The 23,889-nt window shown below is 41.9% G+C and overlaps 1 protein-coding gene across 2 annotated transcripts in view; it reads left to right on the forward strand.

Annotated features, from left to right (window-relative positions):
• The window catches only part of ITGB8 (integrin subunit beta 8), a 103,545-nt gene that overhangs the window by 56,708 nt on the left and 22,948 nt on the right, over nucleotides 1–23,889 (forward strand). For both annotated transcript variants that reach the window (XR_011361739.1, XM_069958809.1), the window contains exons 4-11: nucleotides 3,833–4,079; nucleotides 4,390–4,555; nucleotides 6,389–6,547; nucleotides 12,353–12,448; nucleotides 12,890–12,979; nucleotides 14,710–14,844; nucleotides 20,847–21,252; nucleotides 23,551–23,773. Coding sequence is in view for 1 of the 2 variants with exons in the window: in XM_069958809.1 (XP_069814910.1) it covers nucleotides 3,833–4,079; nucleotides 4,390–4,555; nucleotides 6,389–6,547; nucleotides 12,353–12,448; nucleotides 12,890–12,979; nucleotides 14,710–14,844; nucleotides 20,847–21,252; nucleotides 23,551–23,773 (1,522 nt within the window). In the remaining variant the exon portion in view is untranslated. The remainder of the gene's footprint in view (nucleotides 1–3,832; nucleotides 4,080–4,389; nucleotides 4,556–6,388; nucleotides 6,548–12,352; nucleotides 12,449–12,889; nucleotides 12,980–14,709; nucleotides 14,845–20,846; nucleotides 21,253–23,550; nucleotides 23,774–23,889) is intronic.

Genomic DNA, 23,889 nt, shown 5'->3' on the forward strand with positions numbered 1-23,889 from the left:
TCCTGTTTCCCTTTCTCCTGATGCTTTTGTATGAGGACTGATATCCCGGTAGCATTGCTCTGCTATTGGCATGTGACAAAGGATGTGCTGTGAGCTCCCTGCGCTTGTATGTTTCTCTGAACTCTATATGAAATGCTGCCAGCTGGTTGAGGTTGAATCCTAGAAGAAAGAGAGAGAGAGAGAGGTGCTAATGCAGGCAACACGTCATCTGATTATTCAGGCCTCAGCCGAGCTTCTTACTAAGCAGCAGCAATGAGGACGCACCAGTAATGTGAATCAGAAACCACAGCTTCCTGCAGCATGGGAAACTCACCATATAGCGCCGGGAATGCTGAGAATTCTACATCCTGGTTTTCATTCCTTCCAGGTTTTTAGGACATGTACAAGAACCGTATCACCCTCCTCTCTGCTGCCGTGTAAATGCTGAAATCTGATTGGCTGATAAGTAATGTCTCTGCAGTAAGTTTCTTCTTTGTGGAGGAATCATTTTACTGGGATAGTAAGGGGGGCAGATGCCATATGTTAGTGATTAGAGAAAATCCTACTCATACACTGCAGCCCAGAGCTGCTTTCTCTCTAGGCTTTGTGTTACAGTACCTTTCCCCACCAATGACATGACTATAGCAATCTCTCCTAGTACATGTGATACGGGGAGAGTTGTTTCCCATAGAATCAGTAGGCAGATGGTTTCGTACTACTTGCACTTGCGGTCACCCAAATTATAGAGGGCAGGATTCCTGAAAACATCCTAGTGCTTACACCCAAGTGCTGCAGTAAAGGCAGCGTTCACATCCCTTTGGTTGGCTGGGCCTCCTTCATAGATTCAGTTACAAAGGCTGGACTATATAGTGTAGCATGCAGCGCTACGTTGTTTGACAGGCCCATTCAGTGTGTCTAGTAATCCAGCTTCGCCTTTATGTCACAATTTAGCTCTTATAGACTTTGGTCTGATGACAGCCGTCTATTACATTCACATTGACTAATGACTGTGGGACCTAAAAGACATTTTTGGGACATCTTTTTGGCCTCATTTACACAGTGTGATTTTATGTTCAGTTATTTGATTGTTTGTTTTTTACTTAACCAGACAGATGTGCATATTTTAAAATGTAGCTGAGTTTACTAGAGAAGCTGTTTATAACTTTAGGCAGGGTCTTAATGCAAGCCTCAGATCGAGTGATTTATGCTGCCCTGATAAAAGAGAAGCTGAGCTCCGTAATATATAGCCGTATATAATTTGGCGCATTATATCTGAGAAAACATAGTAAACAAAGTAAATCCTAACAGGTCCCCCTAAAGGCACAGTCTTGCTTACGTCCACCAACATAGGATGATTGACAGCCCTCTGGGTGCAAACACTGACAGAGGTAAAGCTGTAAAGCTACACTTAAATAGAGTAATCACTTACAGGTTTGCTCCACATCATTCTGTTACTTAGGTGTAATTTTTTATTTTTTATTTTATTTTTTTTGGGGGGGATGCAAAAAATTGGTGCAAAAAATATATTTATTTCCTAATCCATCAAATCATTTGGGAGCACTTTTGGAAATTGCCATTATTTACATACGGTCTATATATCTTTAAAGTGTGGGAGGAGATCAGAGTGCCCAATTTATGGCCTCCCAATGTTTACACCAGGAGAGATGTTTTTAGGACAGGTTATTTCTCTGCAGTGAACATTGAGCATGTGGCTGGATCATTTACAGGCTTATGTCACGGCCGCCAGATGACCCCTTAATATTGAGATGTTGCTTTAGGCTATGTTCACACTACGTATATGTCCGGCCGCATATTTTTCACAGCCGGACATATACGTGTAAAACTCCGGCCAGAATTTACGCAAGTTGCGGCCGGCTACGTGCGGACCGCGAACTTACGCCCGTAAGCTACGTACGCTTCCCGAGCAGCGTACGTAGCGATCTGACAGCGGTCTTTTACTTGGATATCTTCGCCTAGCCCCGGACACCCCACAGAACCTTTTGGATCGGCACAAAAAGCTGCAAAAATGAAGAAATCACCACTACGTACGGGACCGCATGTTATGCTACGGGCGTAAGTTACAGCATTTCCATCCCGAAACAATGGTCTGGTTCATTTTTTACGGCGCCACATACGATCCGGGTGTAAGTTCGTACGTAGTGTGAACTGTGCGGCCGTAGATCGTATACTTTCCATTGTACGCAAACGATGTAAATCTCCGGCCGCTTATTCATGGAGCGCGCTACGGCCGGAAACTTACGTAGTGTGAACATAGCCTTAAAGTGCATAAAGAGAATTCGAGTGAAACCAAGAACAGTGGTTTGTTTGGTGGGGACACAAGGGGGCCGGAGCGCCCTAGGTAGTATTTACCTCTATAACCAGAACTTTCAAAACAGGGATTGAAGGAACTTGACCCAAGATGGCCTTATCGGAATAATGATAGCTATCTTTATTATTACCAGTCACAGAAATACATTTCCACTATATCCCCTTCCATCTTCTCCAGGTATAATTGTAATTACCCAATGTTATATTACAGTCTATGTAAAAGGTAGAAAGATCAAACAAACTCCTGCACAATGAACTATACCTTAATGATTCTACAACGATGGCTGGCCAGAATCGTCCAAAATTTCCTGATGAACATCTATACATCTGGAGCCACTATCCACTAGTACCATACATACAGATGTGAGAAGGCAGTGGAATCTTTCTACTTCTTAGAAATATTGGCATCTATATTTTCCTTTGATCACGTAGAGGCCGTTCAATAAACATTACTATAAGCTGAACTTCTTTCCTTAACGTGGATAAATTATTGTGCCACTGTACAAAGAAAGCAAACTGCACTTTTTGTTTTGCAACTTTTCAGTTCTTTCCCTGACTTCAGGGATAAAAAACGCTAGACCTGATTCTTCTGTGTGCATGCTATTGCTTTTTACGCTTCTATTTATAACTTGTACAAGACGTGAGTGTAAAAAGTAAGGAACTCCCATCCCAGACCACAGCTCATATGGGATTTCTATGTATCCCACAGATTTATATGCCGAAGCAGCAGAACCAGGCATAACACCTACACAGACTTAGCTAAACGTAACATTTACTCCTTTGTGTTTTTTAATCTCTTGTATTGTCCGCCCTCAGACTGTCCCTTGTTATTGAATGTGGTCTGGTTTCACAGGGGTTTTCCCTGCTGGGAAGCCCCGATGAGCAGCCGATTGTCAAACATAACACAGTTTTCATAGGGGCTTTCGGACATGGATGGCCTCTTAAATCACAATTCTGCTGTATAGTAACTGCAACTTATTCTTATTCTCCAGTCTGTATAAATTAACTTGACGGCTTAAAGGATCTAACCTGCCAATAGACTCTAATAGGGTAGTGGACGGGGGTATCACCATGTGCCATTAATGATAAACATTATTTAAGGTATATATATATATATATATATATATATATATATATATATATATTTATTTATTTATTTATTTTTCCCTTAAACACCAGCACTAGGGTTTTTTCCCCACAAGCTGGCAGAGCTTCTTCTTCCTTTGGATGTGGAGTGCCTATGGTGGGCATTGGTTTAGTCATCTTAAAACCCTGCATCCAATGAAGTCATCTCCTCCAAGCAGAGTAAACTTTTAATTTTTAATTAACTTTTAATCATATGTTTTTACAAAGAGTAGCAGAGAAATGGCACCAAAAAAAGTTTGAAGGAAAGATGATCCAAGTGTTTTTGAAAGCCAGGATGGTAATATAGACAGAGGCTTCTTAAAGGGAACCTTTCAGCAGGTTAAAAGGGTCTAGGATCTGCTGTACTATTATTTTTTGTTTTTTTTCTTCCGTTGACCAGGAGCTTCTGTGAACTTTTTGCTTCGACTACAACGTCTGGAGAAGTATCCACTGGATCTTTATTATTTGGTTGATGTCTCCGCATCTATGTTTGAAAGTATAGAAAAACTTAATTCCATTGGATCTGACCTTTCTCAGAAAATGGCAGACTTCTCTCGCGACATAAGGTTTGGGTTTGGATCCTTTGTGGATAAGCCCGTATCACCGTATATTAGCATTCATCCGGACAGATTAAAGAATCAGTGCAGGTGAGTGGGAAATGGTTATACCCAATGCCAACGTTGGAAGCCAAGTTTTATACTCATTTGTGTCAGGCTTTACTCTGATCCTGCATAGATTCACTTGTTTTTTCAAGAAGTAAGAATCAGGTGAATTTTTAACATGTAACTATAAGGAGTATTCTGGGAATTCAACAACAAACCTGGGTTATAACATTTCAAAAAATGTGCTTGTTGGTGGGTCAGTATCTTGTCCCCATTGTGGTGGATCATTGTGAGTTTTGTGCGGCCTTGGAGTGTGGCCTTGTGTGGTAATAGTGTGACCTTTATTTCCTTACAGTGTCTATAACAAGAACTGCATGCCGCCTCACGGATTCATTCACGTTCTCTCCTTAACAAGCAATATAACACAGTTCAAGCAAATTGTTAGTAAGCAGAAAATTTCCGGGAATATAGATAACCCAGAAGGTGCGTTTGATGCAATGCTGCAGGCAGCAGTTTGCCATGTGAGTATGTAGAAATGTTATTTATGTAATATCTATGAATATGTAACCAACTTCAAGCAGGAACTGAGACCCTGACACCTTAATCCCAGTGTGTCCCTTGGGGAAGCCAGAACCAGTCGGCTGTTTCCTCTGCAGGAGATATGTTGTTTTACATGACAGCCATTCCTAGGAATGACTATCCCTGTAATACAAGGACATGCATGAAAGGGAGAAACCCATACAGAACTACTTTACATTATTGCTATTGAAGGTAGCCTGAGTGGGGGGACCTCACTCTATTCTTCATATGCCTTAAAGGGGTGTTCCCATCTCAACTTGTTATCCCTTATCCTTAGGATGTGGGATAACAAACTGATTATGAGAATGAGAATGAATAGTGTGAACCACGCATGGACTCGGCAGTATTCTGTAGCCCCATAATGCAAGTGCGGTGCATGCAATTTATTCCACTTATAATTTTGTCCCTGTTTTTGGAATCAATGGGGATCTGATCACTATGGATAGCTGAGAATACTAATAGGAAATCCGGGCCAGGGTTGTGTTCTTGAGATAACCATATTAAACAACTGACAAAATTAGGTCTTGTTACTGTCATTTATAAAAAAAACTTTTGAAATATCACACAGATATGTCAAAAGTTTAGATTGGCGGGGTTACAAAGCTGAGACCCCTTATCAAAGTGAAGCATGTAGCAGTGAGCTTCACTCCCTACTTTCAGTCTGTCTGAGACCTGTCTGAGTCCTGTGATGAGATAGAGCGTCAACCTAGGGAGTGAAGAGTGATGGCAGGGAGAGATTTACACTCTAAGGCTATGTTCACACTACGTATAGAGACCGGCCGTTCCGTGACCTGGCCGGGTCACGGAATGGCTGGTCTCTGCCCGGATCAACCCGGCCGGTCTTCCTGGCCGCAGAGCTCTGATGAGGGTGCATCAGCGCGCGCCCGCATCAGAGCTTCCCATAGCACGCAGTGAAGCGAGCGGCCCGGAGCCGCTCGCTTCACTGTGTGAACTGACAGGGTTTCCTTGTCCTGCATGGGGCCGCAAAGAACTGACATGTCAGTTTTTTGCGGCCCCATGCAGGATCCTGGCCAGAGCATATACGATGTGTATACGCTCCGGCCGGGATCCCATAGAATAATAGGCATTGTTCACCCGTACAAAGTACGGCCGTTGTTGCCGATGGCAACAGCTGCCGTACTTTTACGTAGTGTGAACATAGCCTAAAGGAGACCAGAATAGCCATAGTAGTTGCTGATTTTGTCCAGTTGACTCTTATAAGCATAGTAAGCATCCACAGACTCCATGTATTTAAGTGGCCGCCATGTAAGACTACATATTCAGGAAACAGAAGGCAATGGCAACTTCCTCCTAATCATCTGTTTGTCGGGAGTTAAAGCATCCAAATAGTGGGAAATCATTGTGGGGGTTGTCATATTAAAAATATTTTTAATAAAGATACATGCTGTTTAAAGAACCCAAAAATGCATGTGTGAACACGGTTATTGAGCTGATGAATTTTACAACATGTGTAATAACCTAAGTAGTAACTTTCCCCATCACTGTAGGTTGGGGAGACACTCTGTAATGTCACTCTGTGTGTTTAGCTGCTGAGCTAATCCTTCTGATGTCACTATTTACTCCTGTATTGTTCATTAGCTGACGTTTCTTATTATCCTTAGAATACATGCTTTGTGTGCCATCCATCCCAATGTTATGATCTGAAACTTTGTAAATTTAAATGGTAAATATAGGGAGTATCTATGTGTTATTTGTTTCCTCATTGCTACATTACCAGAACATGGCTTTGTAATACATTTCCTTTAATGTTTCAGAAAGAGATCGGCTGGCGGAAAGAAGCAAAACGCTTAATTATTCTGATGACAGATCAAACCTCTCATTTAGCACTTGACAGTAAATTAGCCGGGATAGTTTTGCCGAATGACGGCGGCTGTCATCTCAAAGACAACGTTTACACCAAAGCTTCAGATATGGTAAGGACCTGTTGAAGAGCAGTAATCTGTCTGTAAGAAGGGTTCATTATTGTAATCTAGTTTTCCCAGTACATGTGATTCAAGTGATTAGAGAGGCTGTCGGGAAGAGGGATTGTACGGACGTGTGGTTGACATACTCAAAGGATTCTGCATTAATTGGGTTATATGTTTAGTTTTGCATCCATTCTCAGCTTGTTGTGTCACCTCTGTTGAATGTACTTACACATAATTACCGAGAGTCCAATTCCAGACCAGAGGCAATACAATTTAAACCAGATAGACAAATTCTGGCAAAAATCAAGAATCCATCAAATGCTCACACATACAGGATCAGCAGTAGTTTTGGTTATGCAGATTTGATGCTGTGTTCATTTATTTCATTCACTTTGATATCTGCAGCATCAAATCTGCTGTGCATCCTGTATGTGTGAACGCACCCTGGGGCTTTATGCACCCACAGTAAGAGACTGGCCGTTCCGTGACCTGTCCGGGTCACAGAATGGCTGGTCTCTGACAAGATCATCCCGGCTGGTACTGCAGTACAGGCCAGATGATTTTTTGCAGCCGCAGAATTCTGATGCGGGCACATCCGTGCGCGCCACATCAGAACTCCCCACAGCACACTATGGAGCGAGCGTCCGGAGCAATTCGCTCCATAGTGAGAACTGACATATCAGTTGTTTGCAGCGCTGCTAGGGATCCCATAGGCAGCAATGGCATGTATATTTTCGTAATAATCACGGCTGTTGTACAACGGCCGTGATTTTACGAAAATTATTGTTGTGTGACCATAGCCTAAAGGGAAAACTACTATGTACTATACCAGAACCAGCATTTGAAGGCTGTATATTGTGTTTCATATTGCGGGAGGCACATTATCATGACAGGCTTGTTATATCAGTCGCTCTCAGTCAATGAACAGGAGAGGACCCTGTCAAACTCTGGCCTGTAGAGAAAATGCAGTGACCGATATTACATAAATCCCCATCCCCCATGCCGGATTTTCTGAAAGGTGCATGCATCTTAGTAAACCTGGCGGAGCTGTGGCTGCCGCATGGTAGGCGCAGACATTTACGCCTGCTCCAGAGAGGGTGAAGATTTCTGCCATGACTTCTGCCTGCTAACAGGCGTATATCATGATAAGTCAGGCACAGAAAGAGACCACACCTCCTCCCCACCTTGCCATGTTCCCCTGCCCGCCCATTGGGCAAGCAGAGCGTATGCCAGGAAAAGGTGCGGATATTTGCACAAGCCAAGTAGCCTACTACTGATAAATCCCTCCAACTCCCCAACTCCCTTGGAAAAAAAAATCAGCACTAAAACTGGCCTGTTGGTAGATAGGGTATGTAGTACTAAAGTACCCCATACATCTTGACGTAAACCATGGCAGAAATCTACACCTGCTCCAGAGCAAGTGTAGATTTCTGTACCCGCTGTGCAGCAGGCAGAGGTCCAATGCGCCTCTTAATAAATCCAGCGGGAGGAATGTGAGCATGACTTTAGTTAAGGGTACGAGTATGCCCGTTTTAATAAATGTCCCACATTGAGCATTACACTAGGAGCACTTTTCTCTCCACACCGCTGGTAACCACTGACTATGCCTCTCCTTCACCCTCCTGCCCTCTACCTACTTATACCTGCCCATACTTGCTGTATCAATTGTCTACTAAGAACACCATTTAATTTGCTTCTTCTTGTACCTACCTATACCTATCTTTTACCATGTGTCTAAAAACTAATTTTCTTGCAAAAAACAGCACCAACCAGGTTGTGTGTGGTATTACATTTCAGCTCCATTACCTTCAATGGGACTGACCTGCAAAACTACATATTCACTGAGGACAAGAGTGGGACTGTTTCTGGAAAAAAGTGGCCATGTTTTTCTAAGCCTGGACAAACCCTTTTAGCATGCGTTCACACGTACAGGATCTGCAGCAGATTTGATGCTGTGTTCAGTTATTTAGATCAAATCTGCTGCGAATCCGCAGCAGAAAATCCGCTGCGATACGGTGTGTGTGAAGCTACCCTTAAGGTATAAACCCACACACCGTATACACAGCGTATTTACTGCTGCGATACGCAGAAAATACGCAGCAGATTAGATCTAAATAACTGAACACAGCATCAAATCTTCACCATCAAATCTGCTGCGTATCTGCTGCGTATACGGTGTGTAAGTTTGTACCCTTAGGGTACAAACCCACTTGCCGGATCTGCAGCGAGTCCCCTTGCTGCGTTTTTGCAGCGAGACTCGCTGCAGATCCCGGCTCTATACTTTCAATAGCAGAGAAATTTTGTCTGCAGCCCGCCCCATTAACCCCCCGGCCGCCGGAGATTATACATTACGGGGTCCCCGCTCCTGCTTGCTTCGGGGCAGGAGCGGGGACCCGGTAATGTATAGCCTGGCCGCCCCCCTGCTACCCCGATCACCCCCTCAGCAGCACTGATCACCCCCCGCAGCCCCCGGCCGCACGATATCCCCCAGCCCCGGCCGCATGATATCCCCCAGCCCCGGCCGCATGATCCCCCGCAGCCCCCGGCCGCACGATCTCCCGCAGCCCCTGGCCGCACGATCTGGTTGTAACATCTAATGAGAAGGAAAAACCTCCTCAACTGTACACATTTATATTTTTTCTTTAAAGGGGTTGGCCACTTTTTGGTAAAGATGCTCAGTGTACAGTATTAGTAAGTGTACTCACTGTATATACTGACTGCAGCTCCCTGAGTACCTCAGAGAGCTAAAAATAGACTCCCCTCCTCCAGGCTGTGCTGCCCTGCTGTGTGGTGAGTCTGTCCAAAAGATGGCCGACATGGAGGAGCATGTGACCATGCCCTGCCCCCCAGTGTCCACCACTGAGCCTGTATACGCCTATGGGGGACACTGGGGGGGACGGGACAGGGTCACATGCTCCTCTGGTTTTAGCTCTATGAGGTACACAGGGAGCTGCTGTCAGTATATACAGTGAGTATATTTACTAATACTGTACACTGAACAATTTTACTATAAAGTGGACAACCCCTTTAAATATCAAGGTTGTCCATTTGTCAGTTTTGACCTACTTAGTATTTCACTTTGATACCCCTGCTCTAAGTGATGCAGATTGACTCACAGCAATTGAGTGACAGCATTGGTGCCCAATAGTTTTTCTCTGCTGGATGCCAAGCATAGTAAACAGCTGCCCAACACTCCAATTGCCAACCAAAGGTTTTATGTAGTGACAACCACCCCACAGAAGTAGTTTCCGAGGAACACTTAGTCCTCAGTACATTGACTTGTAAACACTATGTACTCCACACAGGAACTTGCTTATAAATTGTGGGTTTTGTCCTGAAATTTCATTGAGTGCATTTTTCTTTGATACAAGCCTAACCTTAAATTGTGCAGTAAACTTCATAAGCGGCTTGGATCACGGGACTATTGGGGATGTGGGTTTAGTCACAACATCCTGTAATTTCAAGCTGCTTGCCTCCAATTTATGATATCTGATAAATGTAAGATAGGAAATAGTCTTTGCTGTAGTTGGTTAAATTCTCTTTATTTCTGTCAGTTACAACCACATCAGAGGTTAAAATATTATATAAATTTGATGGATCACATGTCTAGATTCATAGAGGTGTCTGATATGCCATACCGAACTACATAACTACACAGTTCAGAGATAGTGAACATATGATATCACAGCACTTTAATAACATGAAGATAATAAACGTAGACGATAATACAACCAGCTATATTATGGTACAGATGTTAAGGGTGGTTTCCAGGCAAATTTGATGACCTCTTCTGAAACAGGAAGTAGACAACTCCATACTTTGTGTAGTGGATCTTTTGGGGTACTGCAGTTTAGTTCTCATTCACTTCAATGGGAGCTCTGCTGCTGTAACCCGGCACGGCCACTAAACAATATATGGAGCTGACTCTGTTTCACTGAGTATGCTGGAGCCATGGTTCTGGCAAACAGTTGATCAATGGGGGGGTTCGATACCTACAATATACTGATATTGATGTCTTATCTTGAGGGATGGGGTTATTAATACATTTTGCTTGGAAAACCTCTCTAATGGGAATCTGTCAGATGCAATTCATTCATTTGGTATCTTTCATATATCCAACTGTACTTCCAAAAAACAGAAACATTCCTTTATACTCTAGCAAAAAGTTTCAGAGAGGCTTTCCCAAGCTCCTGATCTACTGGAATACCTCCTAACTACTCCTCCCATCTCTGGGTTGGGAAAGCCCCTTTGACACTGTTCACTGGAGAATAAAACGTATCTGCAAATGTTCTGCAAACACAAATGTGTATAAATGAAAGAAACCATGTGTTTCCATGACCTAACAGCTGAATTGCAGCTAAGGGTCCATTTACACAGAAAGATTATCTGACAGATTATCTGCCAAAGATTTGAAGCCAAAACCAGGAATGGATTTAAAAAGAAAAGAAATCTCAGGCTTTCCTTTATGACCTGTTCTCTGATTATAGTCTGTTTCTGGCTCTGGCTTCAAATCTTTGGCAGGTAATCTGTCAAATAATCTTTCTGTGTAAATGGACCCTAAGGGTGGTATTACACGGGCCGAGCAGGGCCCGATAATACCTGTAAATGAGCGCCGATCTGCTAGATCGTTGCTCGTTTACTGGGCCTATAACAGATTCCCTTTAAGCACTGGTTATGTGGCCCTTGGGACTGCTCTGCAATCTCTGCAGCCCAATAGTTGCACCCCAGGATTCATACCAGTTACCAAATAAGAAGGGGTCACTTCATTGTATTTGCCTTCCACACTTCGGTCCAGAATTATTTAATAGAAACTGGTTTAAACTGCCCACAGCAACCAATCACAGTTCGGCTTTCTTTTTCCAGAGCTGAAATCTTAGCTGTGATTGGTTGCTGTGGGCAGTGTGCACCAGTTTCTATTTTACTTACTCAAAGGGGTATTCCACCCAGAAACATAATTTTTCATATCCATTTCCATTCTTGTTATTATCTGCACTGTATCTGCAAAGTGATAATAATTCAAGATCAGAATGTGTTATCTCTCTATGAAGTCATGGTGGTGAAAAGTGACTAAAGTGTAGACATGATGTGTGTGAAACCACAACTAGTGAAATATTTAAAACAAATCTGTACCCACAATCTGCCCCCCCCCCTCCCCAAACCGCTTATACCATCAGATAGCTGCTTTTAATCCAAGATCTGTCCTGGGGTCTGTTCGGCAGGTGATGCAGTTATTGTCCTAAAAAACAACTTTTAAACTTTCAGCTCTGTGTCAAATTGGTGTGGCCTAGAGTGTCCCTCTCATTCCCTCCTACCTGCCCTCTTCACCATTAGGAATGCCCCAGGCAAGATTTCTCCTAATCATCACTTGTCTGAACGATGCACAGATCCATAACAATCCAGCAAGTGTGCAGTGTTCAGTGATGATTAGGAGAAATCCTGCCTGGGGCATTCCTAATGGTGAAGAGGGTGAGCAGGAGGGATGGAGAGGTGGTGCAAGCTTAATGCACAGACACTCTAGGCCACGCCAATTTGAAACAGGGCTGCAAGTTTAAAAGTTGTTTCTTTAGGACAATAACTGCATCACCTGTCGAACAGACCCCAGGACGGATCTTGGATTAAAAGCAGCTATCTGAAGGTACAAGCGGTTGGGGGGGGGGGGGGCATATTGAGGGTACAGAGGCACTTTAATGACCCCCAAAAGAAAGAACTGTATTTCGGAGTTATCCCCATTGTAATTATTAGGGGCATGTTGGAAGCTAGACTGACAGAAGTTTACCATCAAATAAATGATGCAATTTTATCTCTTTACAGGAGCATCCATCCTTAGGTTTGCTGGGTGACAAATTAGCAGACAACCATGTTTATGGGGTTTTTGCTGTCCGGGGAAGTGCCTTTAATTGGTATAAGGTAAAAATATTTTCAGTGACTATGGGAGACATTTACTGAGGAGTCTAATATGTGCAACAATTCTAATGTGGGTTGGTGATTATTTTCTTCCAATATATTGTGTGTGATTTATGGAAAAGTCGCACTGTCATAGTAAATGCAAAAAAAGTTGCTAACAAATTTACCTGGTACTTACCAGATGTAGGCCTGCACGGGTTTTTTACGACTTTTTAAAAGTCCCGGATTATGCAAATTTTTGGGTAAATAATCAAAAAAGGCAGATTAAAAAGTAGTCGCCTGTCTAATACTGGTTCATATATAGAATTAAGACCACAAATTGGCAAAAAATCCAATTTTTCACCTTAAGAATACACACAAAGCCCTTGATAAATTCCCCCTTATAGTTATTAAATATATTGTATACCTTTAGTTGTGAATTTCATTTAAATTTTATTTTTATAGGATCTTCTACCATTGCTGCCGGGAACAGTTGCTAAGAATCTGGATGCTACCACATCAAACATTAAGAATGTGGTGGTGGAAGCTTATCAGGTTAGTGGTCCAGGGCATAGGAAGTGCCTTAGTGTAGTGTAATGTAATGAAAAAGGGAAAACAATAATATTGAAGATATCACAGTAAAGTTCTATAAACCAGCACCATTACTGAATTGAAGTATGGGTTGTTTCAAACAGTGTTTTTTTTTTTGTTTTTTTGTTTTTTTTTGTTTTTTTAAGCCACTTCTGTTCTGCCAAAATCTAAAGTGGATCCAGCAGCAAGGCTACAAGTTTAAATTCTTTATAGTTTCCATTATTATTTTCTATTCAAACTATATTCTATTTTTTTCAGCCATTTCAGCCTTTTGATCTGGTTATTTCAACCTTTCACAGCTAAAAATAAGGCACAAAAATAGTGTGAGCCTAATAGGGGTTTCTCACACAGCATTTATTAATAAAATAGTGTCGTTTTGGCAGTTTTTAATTCAGTTCAAAGTCAGAAGGGAATTAGGTAGGAATGTGAGCCCCCCACTCCCCCTTTTCCTTTGTGAATTAAGCTTTGAGCTTTTTCTGGGTGAGGTTCTGGGATCCAAGTGAAGGAAATATCCAGTGCCCCAAGTAAGTATTTTAATCCATATCTTTATTTTTCCAACTTCATTACGAAGGAAAATCCATAATCCCACTGTACATAGACAAACAATCCGCAATGTTTCAAGCGTGACAAACGCTCATTATTTTATATGCAAACAGATTGTATCCACGATGAAGAGTGTTTGTCAAGATTGTGTGCAAAAGTAGGAAAAAAACAAACCAAACAAACAATGTATCTCTGGCAAAAATGTAATTTGTTATTTATGATGCATAGTGAATGGGGCAAATTTTGAAAGCTAACAAAAAAGTAGAAGGAACAATCCATTATAGAGAGAGAGAGAGAGAGAGGGAGCACAAAAGTAGAGAGGCTTTTTTCTCTGATAAGATACATTAGAACGTTTTTTATATTCACTTGCACTTTTAGTTTGTGCATAGTTTGTTTAAGCCCATTTAACAAAACAGATGAGCTGATGCGCTACCTGAAGAACCAGCTGTTCGGTGTCGGCATACACAGTGAAAGGAGTCAGAAGCAGTTGCCTCTACTTTCTGTGAACAGGAGCTGAGCTGCTGCAATCAGGTCTTGCCACTACACAGTAAATGGAGACCGATTTCCCATAGACTTTTATAGAGCACAATATTACATTGAAAATACAGCCATATTTTTACTCAGAATTACGGCTGTATTTTGCTTTTATTTTACTGTAATTGAATATATCCTCAAACAGACATTATTTTGTGAACCAAAAGCTGGTTGTCCATCCTTTGTGTGCTGATTCCATAATTTTTGCCCGGGGTTGTAGTCATTAGTAGCAGATTTGGAGAGCTGGTAGATGGCACTTTCATAATCACTGGCTTCTAAGCTACAATACATGAATGCCTCTGCTGTGACAGTAACTCTCTAGCGCGGTGCTGTAAGAGCAAGTTGACGTTGCATCCTCTTTTATTTGGTGACATGTATCTGCACTCTGTTAGCTGTCAGAACACAGTAAATTTCGGCATGATTAAATGGCGCTCTGCTGTTTGTAGAGCACATGTTTCCACGCAGGCAGTGAACAGATTCTTACAGCATTCTTTATGCATAGGAAACAGTTCATCTATTGTGACATTCTCACACAAACAAGATGTTCATTGCCTGGTGGAATGATACAATGCTTCTGTAAATAAAATCTAACATCAACTTTGATGTATATTTTTTAGGCACTTCTTTCAGAAATGAAGATTCAAGTAGATAATCCCATGAAGGGTATTAAAGTAAATATTACTGCTATATGTCCAGATGGAAGCAGACATCCTGGAATAGAAGGATGTCGTAACGTGCAGAGTAATGATAAGGTACAGTATATCCAAAAATCCTCCCTAGCTGCATAAATGCATTGACTGCTATCTGCTCAAATAACCTCATGCTAGGGTCCAAGTCATAAAAGGTTTTCTGCAGTAGGGCATTTTTACATCTTTCTTCTCAATCCTGGTTAAAACAGTAATAGAGAAGGGTATCAAATGCACATTTTATTTTGTAGCTTAAAGTGTACCTGTCGTTATAAAAAAAAAAACTTTAGACATGTCAGTAATATTAAAAGTTTTGATTGGTCTGGGTCTGTTCAGACCCGTACTGAGTATTCAGTCCCGCCTGATCCTCGCTCTTTGTCAGGCTCCATAGACATACACTTTAAGCCCCACTCATCATGTGACAGCAGGCTTAACGCAGTCTTCTCCTGGCTTGTTCTCACGATCGGTATGGGTCTGAACACTCCCCAGACCAATCAAAACTTTTAACATGTCTCTGAAATGTCAAAAAAAAATTTTTATAATGACAAGTTCACTTTAATCCACAAAAAACAAATTGTGCATTGCATTGTGCATTTGATAACCTTACTGATTGTGAAAATGAGCCGGGAGAAGACTGCGCTAAGCCTGGTCCTCTTGTGACACCATGTCACTTGATGAGTCAGGCTCATTGTGTAGGTCTATGGAGCCTGACTCTTTTTTTCCCCCTTAAAGACTGGGGAGCGGCTGCGCTGCAGCGTGGGGGTCTTCCCGCTTGTTCTCACAATCGGTACTGGTCTAAACACCGATAAAAACTTTTGGCCTGTCTCTAAAAGTTTTTTTTATAATGACAGGTACATTTTAAAGGGGAAACTTAAAAACTTCCAAATAATGCAAGGTTCTTACCTATATTCTCCCCCGACACTTTTCATGCGGTTTTACTTTAGCACCTGCCCCTCTGATGAAGTTTTCTGCATGCTCCATATCTCTAGCTATTCCTCTTCCAGTGCACTTCTATTGGACTACATTTCCCAGTATTCTTTGCAGTGCATGCTCAGAACGTCCCATAACTTCACTCCCTTCCTACCAATGTTCTGCCCCTTCCAGAGCCTCCCACTCACGCCCCACTCGTGTCCCACCCCCTCCACATTATCATCCTCAGTCTTTGTTCAGCAAACAAACTGAATGTAAGACAGAGGTCACATGACTTCTCTCCCCTTTTGGAGGTAACAGAGGAAGCAGAAAACAGAGTGGATTGCACGGAGGCCAGTTTTCTTCACTTCGTGGATGTCAATCAACTACCATTGCAGCATTACTGCGCAAACATGGTAATACATGATATAGAGACCTCTATATAACTTTCAATGTATCTTTTAATATAAAACAATTCTCCCTATCCGGAGTTGTACTACATATATAAGCCATTAACATATAATCATGGTTTTGTAAACATTAATAAATAGTATTCTACTTAAAGTGGACCACTCAGCAGCTAAACAGGGTAGAAATACGCCTATGGCTAGATAGTCTTAGGATCAGGATTCTGGACATACATTTTTTTTTATCTCCATAGTCCTATCCAGTGCTGTCGTATAAGCCTTGGCACCAGCCCATCTGGTCTTATTTACGACCTTTGCATCTGCTAGTATACACCCCCTTCAATTTACAGCAAGAAGGATTTCTTTCCTTTTCTTCTTTATCTGGCCTCAGCCCACAATGGAGACTTCTTCAAGCCATGATGTTTCTCCTCAGAATCCATGTGGCAGCACAGAAAAATAACTTGGCGCAAAGACTGTGCACACAGCCCCCATACCACAGCTTCTAGATTAAACTGGCCATACCAGAAGGGGGCCAATCAGTAGTCCAAGAGGTTTTTGTACGGCACTAGCAACATGCCAGGAAAATCAAAGACATCACAGAGATTTTAAAAGATTATGTACAATTTTCAAATAACACTTGGCCAACATGGACAACATCTATCTTGTATGTATGGGCAGCTTTAGGGATTACAGGAAACAGATTTTTATCCTGTTAGCCAACAATACTATTACTTGTAAATCAGACAAAAGGGCCGACTGCCACAAGAAGGGATTTATTGTACTTGTGCGATATAAATTGTTAATATTGAACATTTACTATGTTACTATGGTCTACAAATCATTGCTTGTAAATCACCCCTTGCTTTTATTTGATAGGGGCTTTGCTATGGATACTGCAGCCCTGTAGTAGATAGGAAACATAACGTTAGGAGACCGATGTTCGCTATGGAACAGGTTGAATCTAAATTAAGATTAAAATACGCTGAATTCTTTTTTGCATGTTGCTATAGTTGCAGCACACTAAGCATCTCATCCATTCCTGGCCTTTTCCTTTCGGAGAGTTCTAAACCGTAGCCTCACCTATAAAACTTTACGCTGTGCGTTTGACCTCTGTGTGACTCTCACATCTGTTATGGGAAATGATTGCACAAACTGTAGATTAAAAGTGTCAAAGTATTCCATCTGCACTTCCCACCTTCACTTACATTTTTCATCATTACACACTGTTGCCAAAATGTCTGACTGTGTCACAGCTCCAGCTCCAGCAAATGTTCTGAAGGTCATTCTATGAGTCCCTGCTCAGTAGGATAGATGTTGAACACCAGAGATGTCATGTGGTCACCTGTAATAAAGGATTCCTTTTTATGACATAATACACAGAGTGCTTTCCTCAGCGGGTTTCTCTTGTTTTATTTATCACATGAAGAAATTCTGGTGTAAATTGGAAAATACGACATGGAGAGAGAAGAGCGGCTGCACCTCACACCTATGGCTGACATTCTATGGCCTCCCTTCCCTGCTTGCACTCGCTTTGCAGGGTTTGCATTTGCTGACCGACACAGTATTGAGTTAGTGTAGGGACTCATGTGAACCAGGGGACCTGCACGTGGTACATGAAGCAATATGGTTTGATCATATTATATACCAACATTCTGGCGTTGGTTTTTAAATGGAGCCGAGAGGCATTAGTGTCAGCCATAGGTGTGTGGTGCAGCAGCTCCTTTCTCTCCATGTCGTAAATTGGAAAATATTGCCCTTTACGTATAATATTTTGCTCAGATCATTTTGCTCAAGATTTATTACAATTTAGACCAGCACAAAGGCTTAAAGGGGAAATCAGGTTAAGAAAGATTTGAGCTTGTTCAATCCCCACCCACCCATTATCTAAGCTAGGTTTCCATTACATGAATTGGTCTGTTTGTCTACAGCACATACTCACACCCTGAAGCTGCTGAAAATCCTTATTGTTTCATCCACTCTGTCTCCATTTCTCCCCCTCCCTTCTGAGACATGATTTCTCTCTCTTCTGTTGTCAGGGAGCAGTAAGGGCCCTATAACACCTGACGATTATCATGTGGAAAATCGTTATCTCGTTTGAATTTAAACGATAATCGTCCTGTGTAATTGCAGGCAACAATGGAATAATCGATCTTGTGTCGTTGATTTAGATCTGACCCTAAAATGATCGTTAATCGTTCGCTGTAGTTCCGCATTTGTTCACAAATTGTTCAGTGTAATTGGTATCAGATGGAGTAAACGATCATTGTAACTATCGTTGTCACGATCAAACCTGATGACTATGGTTTTGTGTAAGGTTAATGATAAACAATCTTATTATCGTTAATCGATAATAATTACTTTGTCTCATAGGACCCTAACACCTCATCTGTAACCCCCAACAGCAGCCTTTCATGTGTTAGTATAGCGGAAAGGAGACACTTGTTTCATCTCTCATCTATCTTTGTAGATGAATGCCATTATGTAAAACTGGGACAATTTGTTAAAGTTTGCATCTAGGTCTAGGAGCAGTGTAGACAAGTGGGAAAGGTGCAAAACAAAAATAACATTAAGACAGGGGCTCACATTCCCATTCATTTAACATAAGGACCTAGATGGAGGCTGAGGAGGATAAACAACATATATCACTGAATGGATAGGATGAGTGAGTATAATGAATAGCCTTATCACCACATGGCACACTTACATAAGTGCCTGAAAGAAGAGATAACCCTTAAATAATTTTTTTCATGAATAAACCGAGTGGACCGCAAAGTATGCCAAGGTGGCTGCTGACCATGTTTTTCTGTCCATTTAAAGTAAACTTTTAAAACTGATGATTTGAACGGACAGCCAAAAAGCAGTGTGCACCCAGCCTAACCTATCAAGGGATCAGAAAGTTAGCAGCTCTTGAAGTTGATTTGTTGGAAGGCTTTGTTGGAGGATCTGAGGCCCGTACTGTAATAATTGGGGGAGAATACCTCCAAAACAGCAGGTCTTGTGGGGTGTTCCCAGCATGCAGTAGTTAGCACATACCAAAAGTGGTCCAAATAAAGACCACCAGCGAAGCAGTGACAGGGTCATGTGTATGGAGAGCAAAGACTAGCCTGTATGGTCCAGCTCCACAGAAAAACTATAAGGAAAGGCATCAGATCACACAGAAACTGTGTCATTGTAGACTGGTTAGAGTACTTATGCAGTTCCCTGTCCTCTACTAAAAGTCTCTACAGTGCCTGAACAAGGCAGAACTGTTTTAACAGCAAAAGGGGAAACTTTCCAATATTATGCAGGTGGCTTAAATGTTATGGCTGATTTGTGTGTGTAAATGTAAATGTATCTATACATGCATATTACACACTATTGCACTGCCATTATTATGGTTTCACTGGAACAAATTTCACTGTCAAGAGTAACATCAGACACTCTCTATACCAGATGGTTTCACACTACTCCGGTCATCTGACAACTGTCAAGTGATGGACAACAGTTTTCTGTAATGCTTTAATCACTCTCCAAGTAGAAAAGAGGAGCAGGAATTTTAATTGTCCTCTTTTAGAGGCTCAATTTTTACTAGTATGTAATGTGTGATCCTTCTAGTTACCCATAAACTGGACACAGGTAAAAAGGTTCCACATACATGTACCATACTATATCTATGTAGCGTCTGGCACCATTGCCATCTTTTCTGTGTGTGGGTAAGGTCAATATGGTCTTATCAGAACCATGCACTTCCAGTAATCGTATCTCCACACAGAAATAAGACGTTACATAGAAGTTTCCGATTTGTAATGTGCTCTAAAAGGGCCCTTTTTACATTTCTTCTGGCATATCTTCAAGTGTAATTATGAATGCAGTTTTGCAGTTGTATTTCTTAGTCAACTAGCGACATTTGACAGGTTTTATTGTATGTCCAGATTTCTGTGCCGGAGCCAAGACTGAGGAACTGAATGAGAGATATCATAAAACAGAACGGTTTAAGTTAAATCTCTATTTGCTGTCCTGCCAAAAGGACAGAGTGTGGCTAAGTAGAGGGCTTATGTGGGATGGTATGTACTTTTTCACTAGCCAAGTAAGGTGTTAGCAGTTCATGATGATGTTTTTTAGACGGTCCTTCATATTCCACATATGGTCTATGGCCTGCCTGTACACTGAGCCGCAGCCTCTATTACCCAACTGCGTTACACTCCTCCGTTTCCAGCATTGTAATATGTTTCATTGGACAGACTTGAAATAAAGGCCGTTCATGTATTGCGTTTTTTTTTTTTTTTTGTTCGGAATAGATTTGATTGTATTTTTTTTTATTTCGCAAGTCTTTTTAAAGCTCCTAAATAAAAGTAATATTTATTATTAGCCAGGCTGAGCTGAAGAATAGGTAGGGGATGCCAGCGTATTTCTTAGTTTGTATGTTGGTCCTTAGTAGAGTTGATCGAACCTCTGGAAATCCTAGGTTCAATCGAACTTGAACATTCCCGAACCTTCCGTATTTAATTGCTGATGCCTTCCCAGTCTGTGGGAAAGGAGGAGACAGCTGGGGTTCCGCCTGGAATTCCGGGATTCAACCTAGGCTGAATCCCAGAATTCCAGGTGGTACCCGGGCACTTTCCTTCATCCCCACGGACCGGGAAGGCATCAGCAATCAAATGCGGAAGGTTCGGGAATGTTCAATTGAACCTAGGATTTCCCAAAGTTCGACTAACTTTAGTCCGTAGTTGACACAATGGCATGATTTAATATCAGTGTTTTCTTATTATTTAGGTTCTTTTTAATGTATCAATTACTATGGACACTTGTGATGTAGAAGGAGGACATAACTACATCGTTCTTAAACCTATTGGTTTCAATGAAACCGCAAAAGTAAAGATTCACAGAAGTTGCACATGTCAGTGTAACAGTCTACTAAGGCGTAAGGACAAGTGTGTTACCGAGGTCCATCCAGACTGTCCAGGAGTTCCATGTAGAGACAGCAACTGCAGCTCCGGAGAGAAGGAACATCAGTCTGAGAACTGCAAGCAATCCCCATCGGAGTCTGTGTGTAGCGGAAGAGGAAGATGTCTCTGTGGAAAATGCTACTGCTCGAAAACCAAACTGGGGAAAATTTATGGGAAATACTGTGAAATTGACAATTTTTCTTGCCCATATAACCTTGGAAAACTATGTTCTGGTGAGTAGCTTGGCAGTAAAATGTTTAAAGGCGTACTCCCATCTCAACTAATATTGTTTATCTTGTAGGACTCAGCAAGTTATATATTTTTACAAATATATTCATTTAGCAAATGTGCCTCCTGCTCCTGATATCCTGCTCTTTACTTCCCATTGTTGACAGTTTATGTAGGTTACAGACCACCACTCTGCTCTAAAAGCAGGGGTCTGTCTGGGGTATGTATAGATATAGTACTTATATTAATATTCTGTATATTATACAGTATATATACTCTATGGCCCAGATTTATCAAAGGATGTAAAGTATACACATGTGTAGCAACCAATCACAGCTCAGCTTTCATTTTACCAGAGCTAAAAGCTGAGCTGTAATTGGTTGCTGTGGGCAGTTTGTTTACACCAGTGTATACTGGCATTGGCTTCATTTTTTAAACAAGTGCTCTGGGAAATGAAAATGACTATTTACAAAATGCTGGCTTTCCAAAACATATCAGCTGCAGGAAGTGGTGTATTGTGACACAGTGCTCTCTGCTGCCACCTCTGTCTGTGACAGAAACTGTCCAGAGCAGTGGCAAATCCCCATAGAAATCTCTCCTGCTCTGGACAGTTGCTGACATAGACAGAGGTGGCAGCAGAGAACACTGTGTCAGACTGGAAAGAATACACCTCTTCCTGCAGGACATACAGCACCCCTTTAACATGACCAGTGTGACAGATTCAAATTCAAAGTCACAGACTGCAGCATTTTTGTTATTAGCAATAGAGGAAATACGACTATTGTCAATGTGACAATGTGTTTTTTTTATAATCTTTTCATGCAGCAGCTCATCAGTGGTCTGCAACATGTATCTCTCCAGCTGCTGTAAAACTACAACTCCCAACATGTTTCTTTACATAAATTTCTTTATAACTTTCTGTCCCCTACCAATTTTTAACTAGTGTAGGATGCTCCATCCGGTAATGGGTCAGGTGCTCATAGTGACCTCGGTTTATAGCTCACAACACACACTCAGTCAGGAAATGAAGTGTCGTAATACTTCACTGATCAGTATTAAATCTGCCGGGAACTCGTAGGACCCCCTCTGTTTACTGTGAACGCGTATGTTATTCACAGCGTGTGAAAAGGCATAAACTTTGAGAGCTAAATGTTGTATCGCATTTGATTTGCAGTGTTTGTTATCTTAAGCAGAAGTTCCTCTGCAGGGGAGCCATTAAAAACACCACTGAATTACATTAGGTTTTGGAATGTTTTTCCAAGACACCCCTATAACAGGATCATTTATCCTGGAATGCTCACCGCTTATGAAATACAGATCATTTTGTAAGCTATCCTGTAAAGCAAAAAGTATTGCTTTTAAGATTAATATAATGAAATGTTATAGAGAATTTCCTGCGGTTGACGTTTCTGATGTTAATAACACATAATTGTAAGAGGCAGATCGGCTGGGGTCTGACCACTGCGAACCTCATGGATATTAACAGTGGGGAGGTGGCAATTCCTTTACATTACACATAATGTGAGTCGTAGGGAGGACACTCTGGTACCTGAATAGCTTCACTATAGATAGAGGGATAACAAGCTCAGATGGGAATACCCCTGTAAAGTACAGTAGTAGATGTGACAATGGGAAACTCTTGTGGTTGTATTTTATCTACTTTTTATAACAATCATTCTATTACTGTGTTTAAAGGAGAAGTCAGGCGAAAATTATTATTAAATTATTGTATTGCCCCCCAAAAGTTATATAAATCACCAATATACACTTATTACGGGAAATGCTTCTAAATGCTGGGGGTTTGTATAACTTTTGGGGGGCAATACAAAACGTAAAGAGGACCTGTCACCTCCCCGTGCCAGGGTGACAGGCTCCCAACCACCAGCTAGATCCCCTTATACAGACCTTATCTGGCCGAGTCCCGCTCCCGGAGCCGGTCCCGGGACGGAGACATCCAGGTCAGAAGCCGGCGCACGCGCTGTGGGAAGTGGTCCGGTGTCCATAGAGAATGAATGGAGCCGTGCGCGCGCTGCAGAGATGAGTCCGCCTCCATTCATTCTCTATGGACGCCGGACCACCCCCCACAGCGCGTGCGCCGGCTTTTTACCGGGATGTCTCTGTCCCGGGACTCGGCCAGATGAGGTCTGTATAAGGGGATTTAGCTGGGGGTCGGGAGCCTGTCACCCCGGCACAGGGGGTGACAGGTCTCCTTTAAAAACAATTTTCGCCAGACTTCTCCTTTAATGTACAAGGGGCCTTTTCATCCCAAAGATCTAATCAAAATTTCTACCCTTTTACGATAGGTAATGGTGAATGTACCAATGGGGATTGTAAATGCCATAGTGGCTGGGAAGGAGACCGATGTCAATGTTCATCATCAAAGAAACACTGTATGGATTCCAATGGACTTGTGTGCAGTGGGAGAGGAACCTGCACATGCGGCAAATGCGAGTGCACTGTGGACAAAAGCTTTGGCCCTTTATGCCAATACTGCTCTGGATGTAGCAATACTTGCACAGACAACTGGTTTGTTCTATTTTATTATCATTGCACTTGCATTGAGACGTATAGTACATGCCATATATTATATGGATAACTTTCAAATTAACAGGGTCTACCATTTCAACCATACATGCATTAAA

Source organism: Dendropsophus ebraccatus, chromosome 2 (genome assembly GCF_027789765.1).
Source record: "Dendropsophus ebraccatus isolate aDenEbr1 chromosome 2, aDenEbr1.pat, whole genome shotgun sequence".
Taxonomy (NCBI): domain Eukaryota; kingdom Metazoa; phylum Chordata; class Amphibia; order Anura; family Hylidae; genus Dendropsophus; species Dendropsophus ebraccatus.